The 21,136-nt window shown below is 46.1% G+C and overlaps 1 protein-coding gene across 2 annotated transcripts in view; it reads right to left on the bottom strand.

The window, feature by feature from the left end:
- MYO7B (myosin VIIB) overlaps positions 1 to 12,946 on the bottom strand; it is a 77,989-nt gene extending 65,043 nt beyond the window's left edge. For both annotated transcript variants that reach the window (XM_059052592.2, XM_059052591.2), the window contains exons 1-4: positions 12,929 to 12,946; positions 7,017 to 7,130; positions 5,794 to 5,946; positions 3,902 to 4,086 (exon numbers count right to left, since the gene is read on the bottom strand). In XM_059052592.2, the coding sequence (XP_058908575.1) occupies positions 3,902 to 4,086; positions 5,794 to 5,946; positions 7,017 to 7,130; positions 12,929 to 12,946 (470 nt within the window). The remainder of the gene's footprint in view (positions 1 to 3,901; positions 4,087 to 5,793; positions 5,947 to 7,016; positions 7,131 to 12,928) is intronic.
- Positions 12,947 to 21,136: the final 8,190 nt, after the last annotated feature.

The raw sequence follows: 21,136 nt of genomic DNA on the forward strand, positions 1-21,136 counted from the left end.
AAAATAAAGGAATCCAAACATAACACTAAAGAGTCATCAAATCACAAGGGAAGAGAACAAAAGAAGAAGAAAGGAACAAAAAGAACTACAAAACAACCCAGACAATTAGCAAAATGACAATAAGTACATACCTATTAACAATTACTTTAAGTGTAAAGGGACTAAATGATATATATACAATGGAATATTACTCAGCCATAAAAAAGAATGAAATCTTGCCATTTGCTACAACATGAATGTACCTAGAGGGTATTATGCTAAGTGAAATAAGTCAGACAGAGAAAGACAAATACTGTATGATTTCTGGTGGAATCTAAAAAACACAACAAATGAACAAACGGAACAAAACATAAACAAAGTTATAGATACAGAGGACAAGCAGGTAGTTGTGTGAGGGTCAGGGGTGGGGGGAGGAAAGACATAGGTGAGAGAGATTAAGAGGTACAAACTTCCAGTCACAAAATAAATGAGTCACAGATATGAAATGCACAGTATAGGGAATATAGTCAATAACTAAATAATATCTTTGTGGTGACATATTGTAACTAGACTTGTGGTGATCATTTTGAAGTGTATAGGAAAAAAATCACTAGATTGTGTAACAAGAACAAATGTAGTTTTGTAAATCAATTATACTTTAGAAGCAAACATACAAACAAAATCATAGAAAAAGAGATCAGATTTGTGGTTACCTGAAGTGGGAGGTGAGAGGAGGGGGACTGGATGAAGGCAGTCAAAAGGTGCAAACTTCCAGTTATAAGATAAATAAGTACTAAGAATGTGATGTGCAACGTGATAAATGTAATTAACACTGTCATACATCACATATGAAAGTTGTTAAGAGACTGGATCCTAAGAGATCTCATCACAGGAAAAAAATTTTTTGTTTATTTAATTTTGTATCTATATGAGATGATGGATGTTCATTAAACTTATTGTGATAATCATTCCATGATGTATGTAGGTCAAATCATTAGGCTGTACACCTTAAACTTATACAGTGCTGTATGTCAATGATATCTCAATAAAACTGGAAGAAAAAAGCACTAATATCTACCATACAATACTAATCAGAAAAAACAGCCAAAACACACACCATGCACACACAGAGTTTGGAAAGAACAAATATATCAGAAAAAAATACCCCAAATATTACTACAAAATATACCAAGGTAAAAAAGCATTAATAGAAAAAAAGAGGACATTACATAATAAAAGAAACCATTCCCAGGATATCAATAGCACAGATTTGTATGCACCTAATAACACAGCCTCCAAATATACAAAGCCAACTCTGTGGAAACTAAAAGGAGATTTTAATACATTTCTGTCAGAAATCTAAAGATCAAGCTGATAAAAAAAGCATTAGTGAGCTTAAACTAATAATTATAGACTCTTGAGCTAACAGAGAACATATAAATGTTTTGAAGCTCACATAAATTTTTACACATTTGACTAATAGGTCTGTAAAAGCAGTCAGCATATTCTAGAGTCAATGACATACAGAACATATTAATCATGATGCAATTAAATTAGAAATCAACAACTAAAATGTGGAAACATTTTTATGTTTAGAAATTAAAGGTGCTCTTCTAAAACACAATTAAAGAAGAAACCATAACAAAAGACAATGAATTAGAGGAAACCATAACAAAACCATATATGTTTTAAACTTTAACAGTAAAATAATTATCAATCAATCAATCAATATAAAGATAAAAATTACTTAGGGGGTTTGATTAAGTTAAAAAATATACCTATGTCTGGCACATAGCACACACTCAGGATTGCAGTAATGATTTTTTTTTTTGATGTGGACCATTTTTTAAAGTCTTTATTGAATTTGTTACAATATTGCTTCTGTTTTATACTTTTGGTTTTTGGCTGCAAGGCATGTGGGATCTTAGCTCCCTGACCAGGGACCAAACCCGCACCCGCTGCATTGGAAGGCAAAGTCTTAACCACTGGATTGCCAGGGAAGTCCCTAAATGTTACCTTTTATGAATTATTTTTAATTATAGAAAATGTCAAACGTAACAACTGGAGGCAGAATACTGCAATATGTTGCTAATAAAAGTATGGCCCATAGGCCAGCAGCACCTGCCACCTGGTAGGAAATGCAGACTCCCAGGCTCCCCCAGCTCTGTGCAACCAGAATCTGCATTTTCACGAGATTCCCAGGGGACTCCTGCACTTTACAGTTTGCTTAATGAACTTCCACAGTCCCATTCCCAGCTGCAACTCCTGACCAGTTTTGTTTCCCTTCCTGTACTATTTTGAAGCAAACCTCAGACAAATACGGTTTCCTCTGAAAATATTAAGTTTTTAAAAAAGTTTTGATCCAAATGTCCCTGATCACTAAGCCAGGGAAGTCAGTCAGGAGAACACCCCTGCATGTAGAGATGACTCCGAAGCAAGAGGGCTCAGGTGCCTCTCTCGTGCCTCGGGGAGGCAGTTTGATTCAAGTCATGCTCATGCAAACAGCCACCCAGGTGCTCTGTGCTTTTCTGCAGCCACTGCTGTCCTGGCGGTGAGGCTTCCTGACCAAGACATCGCTCTGTCTAATTTTCCCAGAGCCCTGGGTTTAAATTCCCTGTTGAACAGCTGTGTGTCTCTAGGAAAGAATGTCAACCGGTGGGAGGTTTCCCCAGCAGTAAAACAGGAATAGGAGTATCTACTACAGAGAGTTGCTGACAACGTGAAACATGATAACCTAAGCTGTAGGACTTCGTTCCAGTCTCTGTTCCAACGTCCCCTCCTCAGAGAGGCCGGCCCGATCTGCCTTTTTACCTAAAGCAGCGGCCCCATCACTCTCTTTCTCCTCTTTCCCTGCAGTGTTTTCCTTTAAAGTTTTTATTACCTGCTGAAACAATTTGCTTATTTATTGCCTGTCTCCTCTTCTAGAATGTAAGGTCCACAAGGCAGGGATTTTGGTCCCTTTCCTTTGCTGCTGTCTCCTCATGGCAGGACAGGACAGGAGACAGAATTGGAGCACAAAAGAACCTCGAATAAATGAATGAATAAGGGAATGAATGGGTGAATGAATGGATGAGTGAATGAATGAACAAATGAATGAGTGAATGAATGGATGACTACTAGAGAACTAAGCAAGGTGCCCTGGAGCCAAATTCCCTCTCCCCGCTTTCTTTCCTGATCTGCCTCCCTTCCATGGGTACCAGGAGGGCAGAAGGCAGAGAAGCCAGGCCAGGCCCGAGTCTCTGAAGCAGCAGCATCACCTGGACTGGAGAGGGACACATCCCTTCTGGGCCCAAGTACCTGAGATCTGTCCTCCCTGAGATTTGCCCTGAGGTTGTTTTTTTTTTTTTTTTTTTAAGATTTTTTGACGTGGACCATCTTTAAAGTCCTCATTGAACTTTTTACAATATTGCTTCTGTGTAATGTTTTGGTTTTTTGGCCCTGAGGCATGTGGGATCTTGGCTCCCAAACCAGGGATCGAACCCGTGTCCCCTGCATTGGAAGGCGAAGTCCTAACCACTGGACCGCCAGGGAAGTCCCCCTGAGGTTGTTTTTGAGGGGCCTCACCTGTTGGATCTTTGCACCCCAAGTGCCTATCTTGGGTCCCATTTCGAAACCAACCCATCCCCACCCTTCCTTCCTTGTCTCAGGAAATATTCACAGAAGGCTGGGGCGGTCTAGGCCCTTATGATACAGTGGAAGAGCAGGTTCTGAAGGAAGGCAGCCTCAGAAGGACTTTTCAGGGTGGAGGGGCCACAGGGGCCAGATGCGGGGGAGTTCGTGGCCGTGAAGGGGGGTGTTTGAAGTTGAACGGCAGCCCCTAAGTCACACACTACTGCGTAGAGGTTTTGGGAGAGGAGATGCCCCCTCCTTTACGAGATGCTCAGAGGCGGTGTCTGGCCCACCTGCCCACCCAGGACCTCACCTGATAATGCAGCACTGGTCCATCTTGTTCTTCTTCATGTTGAAGTAGCAGTTGTTTGCAATGGCAAAGATGTGCGGTGGCAGCTCGCCCACATGGCGCTTGTAGTACAGCTGCACCTGCTCTGTGGTGTAGAGGGGCAGTGCCTGGTATGGGTTCACGGCCACAAGGATGGAGCCTGTGTACGTCTGGGGAAGGGAGAAGATGGTTAGTGACCCGTACTCTGAGGATCAACGCTGACTGGCCCTGATCTTGGCCTTGGATGCCACCTCCCAAGGGCCACCAGGGCTGGCTGTCTGTGGCGGGGAGGCGGGGTCTGATTCTGGACCAAGAGACGAGACCCTCAGCAGCTCAGATCCTTCACCTGGAAAGATAAGGAGGCTCACCAGGAATGAGAGCTCCCAGGGCAGGGGTGCATTCACAGGGACATTAAATGAGGTGGTCATGCTTAATGTTTGGCGCTCTGTCTGGTATTCAGAAGAGGCTTGATAAAAATGGACTGAATGGGAACTTCCCTGGTGGCGCAGTGGTTAAGAATCCGTCTGCCAACGCAGGGGACATGGGTTCGATCCCTGGTCCAGGAAGATCCCACATGCTGTGCAGCAACTAAGCCCGTGCGCCACAACTACTGAGCCCAGCGTGCTGCAACTTCTGAAGCCCACGCGCCTACAGCCCGTGCTCTGCAACAAGAGAAGCCACCGCAATGAGAAGGCTGCGCACCGCAACGAAGAGTAGCCCCCGCTCGCTGCAGCTAGAGAAAGCCCACGTGCAGCAATGAAGACCCAACGCAGACAAAAAAAAAAAAAATGGAGTGAATGTATGAAGCGAGTCTTCACCTGCCTTTCATAGGGGCCTCTGTGAGGCTGGGCCACCACAGTAGCCCTCATGGACCCCTCATGGACCCTAGTTCAGGATCACCCGCTCATCTGGAGCCTCCACTGGGCCTGCCTGCCCCTCTGGGTTGGGACACGGATGGCCACCTCAACAGTCAAGTAATCATCTGTGTCTTCGTTTTCATTTTAGGAAGGGAGAGGATAATCTCTCTGGCTCAGGACTATGACAACCAGATAAAAGAATGCAAGCATAAGCTCTCTGGAAAAGATAAGCTGCAATTCAACTTGGATAATTGCTGTCATTGGTCCCGGGAGCTGAGGCTCACTCATCCAAAGCAGACTCAGCACTCAGAGTGCCCTGTCCCCTCCTCCTTCCCCTGAGGGCCTCCTCCTTCTCCTCTCCCAGCCCAGCCCTCTATTCAGGGGGCCCCTGCTCATCCACTCCTCTGAGCATCCCAGGATCAGGGCTGGTCAGAGGTCAATGAGCCACCTCCCTCTGAGAAGCCCAGGCGGGTGGTGACTTCCCCGGGTCACACCCACTCACGGACCGGCTGGCATCAGTTTTGGAATACCACCTCCCCTGGGAAGTCTGCATTAGAACAGGGATGAGACCCTCCCATCCACCGCTAGGCTTTGGGAGAAAGACCCACATTTACCTACGCGGCCCTCCTGGTCATCACACAACTTACTTCACAGGAGGGCAGAGGTCTTCTGCCTGGTGACCCTGTTTCTGCCACATACCTCGGAAGGAACCACTCGGCCATCAGAGCAGGCTTTCTGCTCAGCCACAGAGGAGCGAAAAGGCAGCAGTAACTGAGTACCTCCTATGTGCCGGGCACTGAGCTGGCATGCTGCGTGTCAGCTTTCTGTACACTCGAAGGCTTTATCCCCCTGCTTCTTTCAGACTGGGGAGCAGAGATCGATGAGCATCCTCATACTATGCAGGCGTGCGGAGTGGGGACTGAGCCAGGTGTGCCCGGGGCATAGCTTGCTTCCCCAGACAAGTCAGCACGTGTGGCCCCAGCGCACCAGGGGGCCCCCGTGTGGCCAGGAGGGACTCACGTAGATCTTGTGCTGCTGGTAGCGGATCAGGAGGTTGTGCACCATGCCCGCCTCGTTCAGGTCCCCCAGGAGGATCATGTCATCCACGCCCTGAGCAGAGTTGGGGTGCATGGGGCTGAGGATGCCAAGGTCCTCTGCTCGGATCCAGTGTTCCTGGAACAAAGGGCACAGACTTTCCTGAGTGGGGGCTGTCCTGGACCAACCTGTCCTCCACGTCCTCAATGGATCAGACGATCTGGTGGCCAGCATCTGGCCAGGGTTGGTCTGTGGTGAAGGTCAGGGATCGGCTCAATCCGAGGCTGCAGTCAGCACACGTCTAGGGCCGAGGGTCAGTGTGCGCTGGGGCTAAGAGTGAAGTTCAGACCAGGGTCAGAGGAGCATGTAGCCAGGGGTTAGATTTGGCTGTGATTGGGATCAGGGGCAGTTTGCAGCTGGGGAGCCTCACAGATGGTTGGAATAAAAGTGTGCAAATAAAAGTGTTCTTTAAATGGCATGACATCATTTTGCAAACAGAAGATATTATTGTTAACATTTGACTGGCTTCCAATCTGTGGGGCTCACAGGTCACAGTCTAGAATTTTCTCCTTGGAGGCCAAGTCTCCACATGCTTCACTTTGAAGCCCCTCAGCAAAGAGGGTTGCCCAAGGAGTACTTAAATGACCAGCTGGACCCCTCACTCTGCGTGCCCTTCTCCACTGTCGCTCCCCTGCTCCTCCCCAGCCCCCCAGGTGACTGAGCTGGCTTCCCAGCAGGTCACCCTGAGCTTCCTACTCTCTCTTCTGGGCTGTTTTGCTCAGCGTGAGCTGGGCTTCCTCCTCCTCCTCACATTCCAGGGCCTCCCCTCCTGGCATCTTTCTCACCTTTCCCTCCCCCTCCTGTCCTTCCTGCTCAGCTTCCCTTACTTTGCAAACAATCTTCCTGCCCTCCCCTTCTCTCTGGTTTCCCACTTCACACTTTCCTCCTCCTCTAACTGTCCTAATTTTCCATCTGCCAACACACTCCCTGCTTCTTCACTATAGAAACAGTTCCCAAGACAGACACACAATGTTCACCACGACGGGACTTCCCCGTAGTCTGTCCTGCCACATGGGTCCCTGACTTGGGCTCTGGAATCCCTGGTGCTGGGAACAGCACCAGAGAAGGGAGGGGGCTCGGGGCCCAGGAGGGGTGGGCGGATGGGGCTGAGAAGGCTGAGCCTCTTGCGAGAGTGTGGCCATACTGACTTTGCATTCATCATCTTCAACCAAGATCTTGCCAGGCTTTGTTTCTTTGATGATGCCCCCGATGGGCACGCTGGCCTTGTCAGCAGAGGTGAGATTCAGCCACACATGGTCACCCTGGAGAGCAGAGAGGAGTCAGTGGTCAGATCCTTGATCCACCTTCCCCTTCCTGCTCAAGACTTACCTCCCCGGGGGGTGTCCCTTCCAACTAAGACATCCCAAGGTGGCTGAGGCATGCTCTCTTCCCCTTCCTCTCCTCCTCCTTCTTCTTCTTTTTCTTCTTCCCTCTCCCCTACCCTGCTCCCAGCCCTTTCTCATTCTTGCCAGGAAGTTAATGGGAAGTGGCAGGGGAAGCTTCCTGGCCTAGTGTTTGCAGGAAAGTATCTCTCTGTGAGGTGCAAAAAGAGAGTCTTTGCCCTGCGAATAGCCCTGTAGTACCCAAACCCATTGGCTGGGGAAAGACAAAGAGTAAAATTTCACTAGGTTTGTGCCTGGCCTGCAACATGGCATTGACCCACATGAACCTCTTTCTAATCCAAGAAAGCTCACCCTGCTCAAAGAGGAGGAATCCCAAAGGAACAAACAGAGATCCACATGCAAATATACTGAAATTCAAGAGGAGGAAATGAGCAGGTAAATAACACTCACCAGGGGAAAACAAACTGCCACAGAGCAGTGGAAAGTTGTGACCAAGTATCTCACCATGATTTCCAAAAACCGGACTGAGGTGTAGAGCAGAGGCACAGGAGCTCAGAAATTAGACACCAAGACAACTGAAAAGGATGGGACGTGAATTGGCAGAGCTCAAGAAAGAAACGGAGGAAAAGAAGTAAACATGGGCCAGAGATGAAAGCAAAACTGGAAGCAACAACAGGGGAATCAGCACTGCTAAAATTGTAGTAAAGATCATAGAAGACAGGAGGAGAAAAGTGAGCAAAATGACAGGACATTTTCAGAACTAGAATTAGGGGAAAAAAAAGGATAGATATGGAAGGCAGACAAAAATACTAATAATTGAAGTGCGCAAAGAAGAAAATCAGGGAAAAAACCAGAAAAATTACTTAAATATAAAATTCAAGACAACTTTCAAGAAATTACTGAAGCCTTGAATCTATGGATTGAAGACACACCATTATTTCTTTGAAATAATGACAAAGAAAAATCAACTCTAGGACATAAAGGTTATTGGACTTCAAAAATAAAGAAATAATTTTCTGAGGGGTAGGCAGACAAAAAGACAAGTTCACTTATAAGGAGATAATTCAGGACAAATTCAAATCATACATGAGGGCCGAACACCTCCTACAAAGATCTCAGGAAGAGAGCAATACAGCTGTTAGGATGGCCATTATAAAAAGTACAGAAAACAACAAGTGTTATTGAGGATGTAGAGAAATTGGAACCCTTGTAGACTGTTGGTAGGAATGTAAAATGGTGCAGCCACTGGGGAAAACAGTATGAAGCTTCCTCAATAAGTTAAAAATAGAATTACCGTATGATCCAGTCATCCCACTTCTGGGTAAATATCCAAAGAAATTCAAAGCAGGATCTCAAAGACATATTTGCATTCCCATGTTCACTGCAGCATTATTCATAATAGCCAAGCAGTAAAAGCAACCCAAATGTCCATTGGCAGATGAACAAATAAACAAAAATGTAATATATACAGTCATCCCTAAAAGTACTTGGGGGATTAATTCCAGGAGACCCTGCAGATACCAAAATCCATGGATGCTCAAGTGCCTTATATAAAATGACATAGCACAATGAATACTACACACCATGGAATATTATGCAGCCTTAAAAAAAAAGAAGGAAATCCTGTCATGTGCTACAGTGTGGATGGACCTCAAGGACATTATGCTGAGCAAGAGAAGCCAGTCACAGAAGGACACATGCTGTATGATTCCACTCATGGAAAGTATCTAAAGTAGTCAAAATCATAGAAACAGAAAGTAGAAAGGTGGTTGTCAGGGGCTGGAGGAGGACGGAAGGAAAATAGTGTTTAATGAGTACAGAGTTTCAAGTGTGCAAGATGAAAATGTTCTCTGTTGCACAACAATGTCAATATACGTAACAATACTGAAATGTACACTTAAAAATGGTTAAGATGGTAAATTGAATGTTATATTTTTTACCACAATAAAAAAAACAGAAAAAAATCCAATAATTTTTTTTACCCAGCCAAATTGTCTTTCCAGTATAAAGATAACAAACATTTTTGAAAATACAATATTTTCCCATAAGCCTTTTGGAAAAAAACGATTAGGGGACAAACTTCAGTCAACAGTGCAAAGAATGAATATAGGTCCACACCAACACGCACATCAAGAAATTTCAAAATACTTGGGACAAAGAAAAGATCATAAAAGCTTTCAGAGAGAAAAATAAGTTTTATACAAAGGCTCAAGAATTAAAATGTTGTCCACCTTCTCCATAGCAAGGCTGGAAACCAGAAGGGGTACATGTCTTCACAGTTTTCAGGGAAAATTACATCTAGTATGGAATCCTATGCCCAGCTGACATTCAAATGTGAATAAACATATTTTTAGACATGCAAATTGTTAAAAATATTTACTTCATATGTACCCTTTCTCAGGAAGCTATTACAGGTTGTGCTTGATCAAAACAAGGGAGTAAACCAAGAGAGAGAAGAAACTTGGGTCCAAGAAAAGGGATTCAGTGCAAAGGTGAGGCGAAAGAAATCTTCGGGGTGGTTGTGAAGGAGACCCCAGGACAATTCCGAGATGTGTGCCTCAGAAGTAGAAGATGCTGGATTAGATATGGCCTCAGCAACTCTGGGAGAAACTTATTCCTGAGGATGAAATTGATTGAACTCCCAGATGAATCATTTTGAAAGGACATTGACATATCTGGGAGAAAGCTGGGTGGCGGGGGGTGGGGGGAGGTTATGTCATCACAAGTACAGAGAAAACAAAGCAGATAGGGTAGGACAATTACAAAGTCTAGCAAAGGGAAGCACAGCACTTAGAATACATTGCAGGGCTCAGTCGAGAGGAACATTTTCTTTCTTTCCTTTTTTAAACTTTTTATTTTATATTGGAGTATAGCTGATTAACAATGTTGTGTTAGGGACTTCCCTGGTGGTCCAGTGGTGAAGAATTCGCCTTCCAATGCAGGGGACGTGGGTTCGATCCTTGGTCAGGGAACTAAGATCCCACATGCCGTGGGGCAACTAACCCCTTATGCCACAACTACTGAGCTCCCGGGCCTCAGCTAGAGCCCACGCGCCACAAACTACAGAGCCCATGTGCTCTGGAATCCATGAGCCACAACTACAGAGCCCACGGACCCTGGAGCCTGTGCACCACAACTGGAGAAGAGAAAACCCAGAGGCCACAACTAGAGAGAAGCCCGCACACCACAACGGAGAGCCCACATGCTGCAAAGAAAGATCCCGCGTGCCTCAACAAAGACCCTGCGTGCCGCAACTAAGACCCGACACAGCCAAAAATAAAAACAAAAACAACAACAACAAAATAATGTGGTGTTAGTTTCAGGTGTACAGCAAAGTGATTCAGATATATATATACACATATATATACATGTATCTCTTCTTTTTCAAATTCTTTTCCCATTCAGGTTGTTATATAATATGGAGCAGAGTTCCCTGTGCTCTACAGTAGATCCTTGTTGGTTATCCATTTTAAATATAGCAGCGTGGACATGTCAATCCCAAATTCCCTATCCCTCCCCACCCCTGACACTTCCCCCCTGGTAACCATAATTTCGTTCGAGAGGAAGATTTTCTTAGATAAAACAAGTAAACTCTGTATGTAGATCTAATGAAAGCTAGGATTTAACAATTTCGGGAGGAAGGAGGGACAGTCTGAGTGCTGTGGGCAGGTGTTAGGAGCAAGGAGCTAAGGCCCCTCTCACCTAGTGGGAAGTCAGTAATAGGTGATGCCTGGAACCAAAAACTCAAACAGCCCTGTACACACGTTCTTTAGAGACACAGAGGGAAGTATCAGTGAATCGACTAGAAGGTCGAGGGTGGTCACATCTCTGGAAGAGGAAGTGAGGGACTGATTCTTCAAACTGTGTGCCCCAAACAACTTAATAAAACTAAAAGCGAAATGAAGAAGAACAGTAGGGAACAGCTGCCACAGGATACAGAAGACCAGCCTGAGCAGCATACTAGATTCAGTGAACAAACCGAATCACATCAGGAACCTCAGAGACCTAGAAAAGCTTTCTTACAACAAGGATAAAATTCCAGTGTGAAAATTGTGGCATGCAGCTGAAACAGAGGGCAAATTACCAAAGAGAGAAGATTATCACTCAAAGACAGATGATGGGGACTTCCCTGGTGGTCCAGTGGTAAAGAATCCACCTTCCAATGCTGGGGATGCAGGTTTGATCCCTGGTCAGGGAACTAAGATCCCACATGCCGCGGGGCAGCTAAGCCCAAGTGCCACAACTACTGAGTTTGCACACCTCAACTAGAGAGCCCACGTGCCTAAGACTACAGAGCCCACGCGCTCTGGAACCCATGCACCATAACTACAGAGCCCACGCGCCCTGGAGCCTGTGCACCACAACTAGAGAAGAGAAAACCCGCACGCCACAACTAGAGAGAAGCCTGCACGCCACAGCGAAAGATCCCGCACGCCTCAACGAAGATCCCGCATACGTCGAAGGCCCGATGCAGCCAATAAATAAATGAATACATAAATACGTAAATAAATAAATAAATAAAAAGACAGATGATGGGTATCTCACAGTGAACTTGATATTAACCAGAGATGAAAAAGAGAAAGACCATTTCCAGTCCACACTTAATGATAAGGTGTCAGGCCAACATGAGCTGGAAAAATAAATAAAAGAGCTAGAACATGACTTTTGTTCACTCCATTTGGCCAAAGCTCTCCTTGGAAATAAATGAGAAGCCAAGCGCAGAAAATAGAGCTGCTTCATGAGCTCTACTGGAAGAAAAAGATGACTGTGCAGAAACAGCTGAATCAGGAGAAGAGATAAAGCAGAAGCTATCAGCTGCAAAGAAAGTAAAGTCTATGTTGAGATTCAAGAAATAGAGGATGAATTACAGAAAGCAGAGAGATCTTCATGACCTTCATTATTCTTTGTGGTAAGAAATACCTGACAACTGGCTGCTACCCATGATGCAGAAAGCTCCTTCCCCAGCCTGAGACAGAAATTACTACAAGGAAACTCAAAGACCCAAGGCCATGAAGAATCCACTTTTGGGAGACCTGATCCTCAATCTCCCGAGGTGGGCTGGCTCTTCTGGACATTGGCTGAAATGGGTGTTGTGCCCTGATCCCATGTGCCCACCTGCCATGTCTTCTCTTCCCATAGAAAAGATGGGCCTAGAGATGGCTCTGTGCTGCCTTTACAGATAAATGAAGGATCCAACAAATGAGAAATACCCTGTCAAGACATTTTTTTTCTGTTCCTTTATTTTATTTTAAAATTTTTATTGAAATATAGTTGATTTACAATGTTGTGTTAGTTTCAGGTGTATAGCAAAGTGATTCAGTTATACATATATATATTAATATATATATATATTCTTTTTTTACATTCCCTTCCATTATAGGTTACTAAAAGATACTGAGTATAGTTCCCTGTGCTATACAGTAGGTCCTTGTTGGTTACCTATTTTATATATTGAGTGTGTTTTGTCAAGACATTTTAAGCCCTGAATATAAGTGAGGGATTACTGTGCAAGTGTGGTCCCCCTGCCAAAGCCCAAAGGTTGGCCAAGGTCATTTGCTTTAGGTAATACAATCTGTCTCATTCCTCCAAACTCCCTGTCTCCGGTATTTTCCTTATAGGGTCTCATTGCCTCTCCCTTTCTTTCCTCGGGAGTGATTTGACTCAGGCTTTGGCAACTCCCACGAACAACCCCTCGATGGAAGAGATGCAATTCTTACCAGTCTCAAGCCTGACATCCTGAGGCAGCCGCTCCTGACAGCCTGTGTGCAGAGAGAAAGCAGAATGTCAGTCCTCGTGGCCCTGACTTGGAGCCCTGGAGGGTAGGAGCCACGTGCGTTCATCAGCGTGGCTCTGAGCACCTGGCGTGGGGCCGATAAATGACTCTTCAATGAATGGACAGATGAGTCATAGTCCTACTGCAAGTGTGAGAGGAGGCTCCCTCAGCTTCATCCATCCCATCTCATCATTACTGAACGTCTATTTTGCACTTGGCACTGGGCTCAGCTGGGAGTGCAGTGGTTCTGAACATCCTTAGGACGCCATCCCTGCCATCCAGAAGCTCAAGCTGTGTCTGGGCAGACATCCGTGAATACCAGTCATCCCCCTACACCACACGCAAGCAGGGCTTCCACATGGCTGCTGAGGGAAGCAGCCAGCAGAACTAGAGACACAACATACTTCATCTAAACCTCACGGACAGGGGCTTCCCTGGTGCCGCAGTGGTTAAGAATCCACCCGTCAATGAAGGGGACACAGGTTCGAGCCCTGGTCCGGGAAGATCCCACATGCCGCGGAGCAACTGAGCCCGTGCGCCACAACTGCTGAGCCTGCGCTCTAGAGCCTTCGAGCCACAGCTACTGAAGCCTGCGCACCTAGAGCCCGTGCTCCGCAACAAGAGAAGCCACCGTGATGAGAAGCCTGCACACCGCAACGAAGAGTAGTCCCTGCTCGCCGCAACCAGAGAAAGCCCACGCAGCAACGAAGACCCAATGCAGCCAAAAATAAATAAATAAACCTCACGGACACCCCCCCAAAACACAGATATTCCCCATTTCACTCATGGGACTCAACAAAGGAAAGGTGACCCATTGATCAGTAGCACAGCTGGGAATTCAACCTGGACCTGCCTCCTCTCAAACCTGTCTGCAGCACCTGGAGGCCTCCCCGGTGCCCTGGGAGCACACAGGTGGGCCTGTGTAGCTGCCAGCAGATGGGGAAGGGAGGAGAAGGAGGGGATGGAGGGGGAGGGAGGGGAGGGAGCGGGGAGGGGGGGAGGGAGGGGGAGGGAGGGGAGGGGGGAGGGCAGAGGCCCTGATCTCAAGGAGGAGACCCACCCATCCCCAGCCTTGCCCCACTGAGCAGCGGGAGGCAGGTACGAGGCTTTTTCGTTCATCATATGCTCCCTGCTTCTAACACAGACTTGCTCCAAGGAGGGACCCAGGAAATAGTTGTTCATTGAAACAGAGAACGAAGCCCTTGGAGAGGATGTCCTTTGACAATGGCTTTGCCAGATTTTGTAAGAATTCACAGTGGAAGGAAAGAGGGGCCTTCTCAGGAGTTCCCTGGTAGCCTAGTGGTTAGGATTCAGGGCTTTCACTGTCGTGGCCCGGGTCCAATCCCTGGTCAGGGAACTGAGATCTTGCAAGCCACGAGACCAAAATAAACAGGGTGTGGGGAGTGATTCTCTAGGGATGCTGCCACTTTAGCAAAGGCAGAGGGAAAGGTGCAAAGGATGTGAGGGGTCAGCACATTTGGGTTGAGCAGACCAAGTTGGGAGGTAAGAGGAGAGTAGAGGTGCAGGTAGTGGGTGAATGTGACAGAGAGTCTTTGCCACTCTGTTCTGCTGGACAAAGAATTTTCTTATTCCAATTTTTCTTTAGTGTGTGAGCATTTGTATGTTTATGGCAATCTACTCCTCCTAGCATTTGTTGAGTGCCTACAATGTAAAAGGTGGTAGTAATCAGATTGAGATTCCTTTTTAAGGGTCTGAGGCTACAGCTCTTTCAAGGGGAGGCTGGTCCATCTCCGTGCCTCCCATATTGCAATGAGGTGGTGGGTGGGAAAGATGCAGAGGGCATTGCCTGCCTCTCTCTCCCCGCTGTGGCTCTGACCCCTCACTTCTCCACCCCAGGTAGGAATATGAGGCTCACCCATGTTCTTTAGCTCTGTCACCCTCTACCCCCTCACCCATGGCACTAACCCCCATGGACATAATCCCTCTCCAGACACCAGGATCTGTCCCATAGGTGCCCCCCACCAGTCCTGCCATACCTGGGGGATGAACCTGCCAAGTGTTCTGGACTCCCACTCCTCTGGTCCCCAGACTTCACTGACCTCCACTCCCCCACGACTGGCCCTGGTCTTCCTGTGTCCCAGAACTTCTCCACTTCAGAAGCCATGTCCTCCAGCTGCCACCCTCCAGCCACACCCCAGGCCATCACCAGGCCCTCTGCCCATGGCCAACTGTTCCCTCATTTCATCACGACCCCTCAGCCCTTGCTTTTCTCTCCATTCTATCAACCAGGCATCCGAGCTTCATTTCTATCCCAACCTGCCTAGAAACTGACTTACATCTTTTCTGGAACAAAGTGGTTTTATAAGTACCCACAAACGGAATACAAAAATAAAGTACAATAAGCTGCACTCTATGTGGACCCCTCTGGTCCACCCTTGTCTTGTGAATGTTGTTGACTCCTGCTCTCACCTTGCAAAGTCCCAGCACCAAGCTGAGCACACCAAGGATGGGTCACACCATCTTGACGACAGGGGCCAGAACCTCCCCTACAAACTTAGAAGTGCTCAGGGACACTTGAGTGGGCCCTGGTCAGCTCTTTCTGGAAAAAAACCCCCAACAACACTCTTATTTCAAATCTCCCTCCCACTACTCACTCTGCAGAACACCCTGATCTGTGTCACTGAAAAAAGAGAGAAAAATCATCCTCAGCTTCCAGCTCTGCCCACTCCCTGCCTTTCCCTATATCTGAGAACATTGAAGGGACTGCCCAGGGGAAGGGCCCCCCTGACAGCCCCACACTAACCCTTCCAGCCCTGCCCTCTCTGGCCTCCTCCATCAGGGCTTTTGCTTCATCAATTACTCCGGTGGTTAAAATACTCCCACAAATTCTTTGACACTGCTCCCTTCCAAATATGGAGACTCATTCTCCCTACTGTGGATGTGGATTTAGTGACTCCTTTCTAACAAATAGAATAAGGTCGGAGTGATGGAGTGTAGCTTCTGAGACTAGTTCATAAAAGGCTCTGTGTCCTCCACCTTGCTCTGTCTGAGATCGCTCGACCTGGGGGAACTTGCTGCCGTGTCATGAGGATACTCAAGCAGCCCCAAGGAGGACCCATGCGGTGAGGAACTCAGGTCTCCAGTCAACAGCCAGTGATCTTGAAAGCAGATCTTCCAGCCGTGGTCAAGGCTTCAGATGACCAGAGCTCCAGCCAACGTCCTGACTGCAACCTTGTTATGGGCTGAATTGTGAACCCCTCACCAAGTTCATATGTTCAAAGTCCTAACCCTCAGTACCTCACAATGGAACTGTATTTGAAGATAAAGCCCTTTTAAAGAGGTGGTGAAGTTAAACTGAAGCTGTGAGGGTGGGGCGTATTCCCACATGACTGATATCCTTGTAAGAAGAGGAAGAAATACCAGAGCTGTACATGCAGAGAGAGGCCATACAAGGACAAAGTAGCAAGAGGGTAACTGTCTGCAAGCCAAGGAGAGGGGCCTTGGGAAGAACCACCCCTGCCAACATCTTTGGTCTGAGACTTCCAGCTCCTGAATTATGAGAGCACAAATATCTATTGTTTAAGCTGCCTAGTCGGTGGCATTTTGTTATGGCAACCCTAGAAAATGAATATAAACCACTTGAGTGTGCCTGGCCCAGAACTACCCAGATAAGCTGTTCTTGGATTTCAGAAGTTGGGTGAGGAAATAAATATTTGTCATTTTAAGCTGCAAAATCTTGGAGTAATTTGTTATGCAGCAGTAGATAACTAATACAATTACCCCTCCCTCTCACATCTTCATTCCTTCTTACTCTTCTGGTTTTCCTCCCTGCATAGAGATGCAAGTTTTGTCTATCTTAAAATGAATTTTCTTGGCCTCATGACTGCCTCCAGCTATTGCCCTCCTCCTCTTGCTTCTATTCCACAGCTGAACTGCCTGAAAGAGTTGCTCCATCATGCTGCCTTCACTATCTCACCCTTCATGCCTTCCCAAGCCTTGGGTCACACACATGTACCCACAAACGCTGCACCGACCCCTCCAGGGCCAACATTGCCCAAGTCTATGCCAGGACTTTTTCAGCCATGTCCTGTTCCCTGAGCACGCCCCCTTGGCTTCTGCAGGACTACACTTCCCTGTCATTCCTTTGCTTTAGGGGGTCCCCTCAATCTCCTCCCAGGGCCCTTTCCCTCACCTTGATCTCTTGGTGTCTGAGGGAGATGCTGGTTGTTTTTGTCTGCCTGATGTGCCTTCCCCTATTTTCTTTTGGGGGAAATTCTCCTCCCTTTGTCCAAAATGTTTCTGATAAGAACCATGAATCATGGTACCTCAAAAATGGCATGCGATCCAAGAAAGGGCTTTCCCTGAGATGTTCTGAATTGGAGCTGGGGGTTAGTTTTCTTCTCTAGTTGCAAAGATCTGAAATGTGATTCCAGAACTGCCACGTGCTATGGTCCTAGTGTCCTGAAAATAGCTGATATGAGAGAAGAATGTTGGCAGGACAGGAGGGAATGAAACAAAAGACAGAAATCCTTCTTTGACTTTTTGCAATTTGTTATTTGAGCTAACCCGTATGTACTCTGTCATTGAAGCCAAAGAATTCTCATTGATGTGGTGGTCCTCATTCTATTCTCCTTCAGTCTGCCCACTCCCCTTGCACATTCCCACCCTCATCCAGGGCCACTGACAGCATCAAAGCACTTCTGAGTCTGAAGTCAATGTCTCAAACACTCATCTCTATCCAGAACTCCAGCTCCACCAAGGCCCTAGTCTCTGGATATCTCCAGCAGATAGGCCATGGGCACAATAAACTCAACATGACCACACATCTCCTCTGTCCCTAAATCTGCTCTTTCCCCTTCATTCTTTATCTCAGTGAATGAAACTAGCAATTGCTGAAGAAAACACTTGAGTCATCCTATGATCCTCAGCATCTAAATGATCACTAGGATCTGAAGATTTCATCTTTTAAAAGCTTGAGACTCCCAACTATATGTTGTCTGCAAGAAACTCACGTTAAATATAAAGACACAGATAGATTAAAGATAAAGAGATAGAGAAAAATATACCATGTTAATATTAATCAAAAGAAAGCTTGGGACTTCCCTGGTGGTGCAGTGGATAAGACCCCACACTCTTAATGCAGGGGGCCTGGATTAGATCCCTGGTCGGGGAACTAGATCTCACATGCATGCCACAACTAAGAGTTTGCGTGCCACAATTAAGGAGTCCGTGTGCCGCAACTAAAGAGCCAGTGAGCTGCAACTAAGGAGCCCTGGAGCTGCAACGACGGAGTCCATATGTGGCAACTAAGGAGCTGGTGAGCCACAACTAAGGAGATCAGGAGCTGCAATTAAGGAGTCTGTGAGCCACAACTAAGGAGCCCCCTGCCACAACTAAGACCCAGCACAACCAAATAAATAAATAAATATTTTTTAAAAAAAGAAAGCTGGAGTAGCTATACTAATTTTAGATAGTGCTGACTTCAGGGCAAGGAAAATTATGAGGAATATAAAGGGGAATTACATAATAATAAAGGGGCCAATTTCCAAAGAAGACATAACTTTACTTAACATGTATGTGTGTAACAACAGAGCATCAAAATACATGTGGTAAACTGGTAAACCTACAAGGAGAAAAAGATAAATCCACTACTATAGTTGGAGGCTTTAACACCCCTTTATCAGTAATTGACATATTTGGCAGGCATAAAATCAATAAGTACATAGTTGAAATGCATAGCATCATTAGTCAACCGGATCTAATTGACCCTTGTAGAATACTTCATCTAACAACGGCAGAATATACCTTCTTCTCAAGTTCACAGGGAACATTCACCAAGATAGGCCACCTTCTGGGCCATAACACCCCTGAGGAAATTTTAAAAATAAAAATCATACAATCTCTGTTGTCAGACCACAAAGAAATAAAACTAGAAATCAAAATAGCTAGAAAATCCCCAAATATTTGGAGATTAAGAAACATACTTATAAATAACACTAGTCAAAGTCTCAAGAAAATTCTTAAAGTGTTTTCAATGAAATGAAAATGAAGATACAACTTACTAAAAGTTGTGGAATGCAGTGAAAGCAGTGCTTAGAAGGAAATTTATAATACTAAAGGACTATATTTAAAAAGACGAGGATCCAAATCAAGATGGTGGAGTAGGAAGACATAGAACTCACCTTCCCCCACGAACATATCAAAAATACATCTACAGGGCTTCCCTGGTGGCGCAGTGGTTGAGAGTCCGCCTGCCGATGCAGGGGACACGGGTTGGTGACCCAGTCCGGGAGGATCCCACATGACACAGAGCGGCTGGGCCCGTGAGCCATGGCCGCTGAGCCTGTGCATCCGGAGCCTGTGCTCCGCAACGGGAGAGGCCACAACAGTGAGAGGCCTGCGTACCGAAAAAAAAAAAAAAACAAAAAAACCCACATCTACATGTGGAATAATTCTTGCAGAAAACTAACTGGAGACTGACAGAAAGACTCCTGTACAACCAAGGCTCTAAGAAAGATACACATAAAATTGGGTAGGAAGGGAAGAGAAGCGGTCAGGTGGGGATCTGTGCCCCTGGGAAGGGACTCAGAATATAAGAGAGATTACATGGGCAGAGACCCTCCCTGGACAGGGAGCAGTTTGAGCCACATATTGGGTGCTCTAACCCTGGGGTCTGACAAAGGGAAGACAAGCCCCCTCGGCTCACTAGAGGGCACGTGGGACTAACAGGAGGGAGGTGGAAATCCTGTACCTTGCTTGTGAGGAGCACACGAACACTTGCCTGCTCCCAAAGCAGGGTGGAGAGGGCAGATTGAAACCACACAGCTGGCTGAGTTGTTTCCCAGGACCACCCTGGAGCGTGCCCTAACCTGAGCTGAGCAAATGCTCCAACACAGTTTGCCCCACGTCACAGCTCCACACTGGAGTGAGGGCTGCCACCGCCAAGGAAAAAGCTTGGCTGTGAGACTCTGTGGCAGCTCAAACACTAAGCAGCTTCTGAGCAGGGAGGGGGCCGTCATTACTGGTGATTGCACAAGTGATACATCAGAGGCACTCCAGATCTTTGACAGTGGCCATATCAACATACTTTGTGCCCAACGTTCACTGAATACCCAGTCCAGCGCCTCTTGCTCCAGCTCTGCTCCCCTCTGGGGCTGAAGGTGCTAGTGCTGGGAGGGGGAAGAGCACACACTTAAAGGGAACTTAGCCAGCTCACACCCGACACTCAGGGCTTCTGTTCCAGCAACTTGAGACCTAACACCACCCTTGATAAGGCAATGTTGGCCACTGAGCAAAGGGTAAGCCCCACTTCACACCTGGCTCTAGTCCTAGCCCCTTCTTCTCCAGCCCCACCTACTACCAAGAAGACAGCTGCCAACACACCCTGAGGAAAGACATCACTTGTGTTCACATCAAATCCATCTCTCCCAGCAAAGCCACTGGGCACAAGCAAAATGTATAGGGATGCTCCCATATAAGGACACACTTTCAAGACCACTGTAGGTAACAATTTCACTTAAATTCATAGAGACAGAGAAAGATAATTAAAATGAGAAGAGAGAAGAATTTGTCTCAATTGAAAGAACAAGAGAAAACCCCTAAAAAAAACAACTAATGAAACAGAAATAAATAATTTACCAGATAAAGAATTCAAAGCATTAGTAATAAGAATGCTGACTGAATTAGGGAAAAGAATAGATGAACACAGGGAGAATTTTAAAGGAACTAGAAAATAGAAAAAAGAACCAGTCAGAACTGAAGAATACAGTAACTCAAAAGAAAAGTGTTCTAGAAGGAATGAACAACAGACTAGGTGATACAGAACAATGCATAAGTGATCTGGAGGTACAATAGTAGAAATCACCCAAACAAAACAGTAAAAAGAAAAACAAAATTTTTAAAATGAAAACAGTTTAAGGGATCTTTGAGACAACATCAAGTGTACCAATATTTACAGCATAGGAGTCCCAGAAGAAGAAGAGATAGAGAAGAAAGTAAAAAATGTATTTAATGAAATTATGGCTGAAAACTTCCCAAGCCTGAAGAAGGAAACAGATATCTGGGTACAGGAAGCACAGAGAGTCCCAAACAAGATGAACACAAACAGACCCACACCAAGACATAGCATAATTAAAATGGCAAAAGTTAAAGAAAAAAGAGAATTCTAGAGGCAGCAAGAGAAAACCAGAGT

Source organism: Kogia breviceps, chromosome 2 (assembly GCF_026419965.1).
Source record: "Kogia breviceps isolate mKogBre1 chromosome 2, mKogBre1 haplotype 1, whole genome shotgun sequence".
Lineage (NCBI taxonomy): Eukaryota > Metazoa > Chordata > Mammalia > Artiodactyla > Physeteridae > Kogia > Kogia breviceps.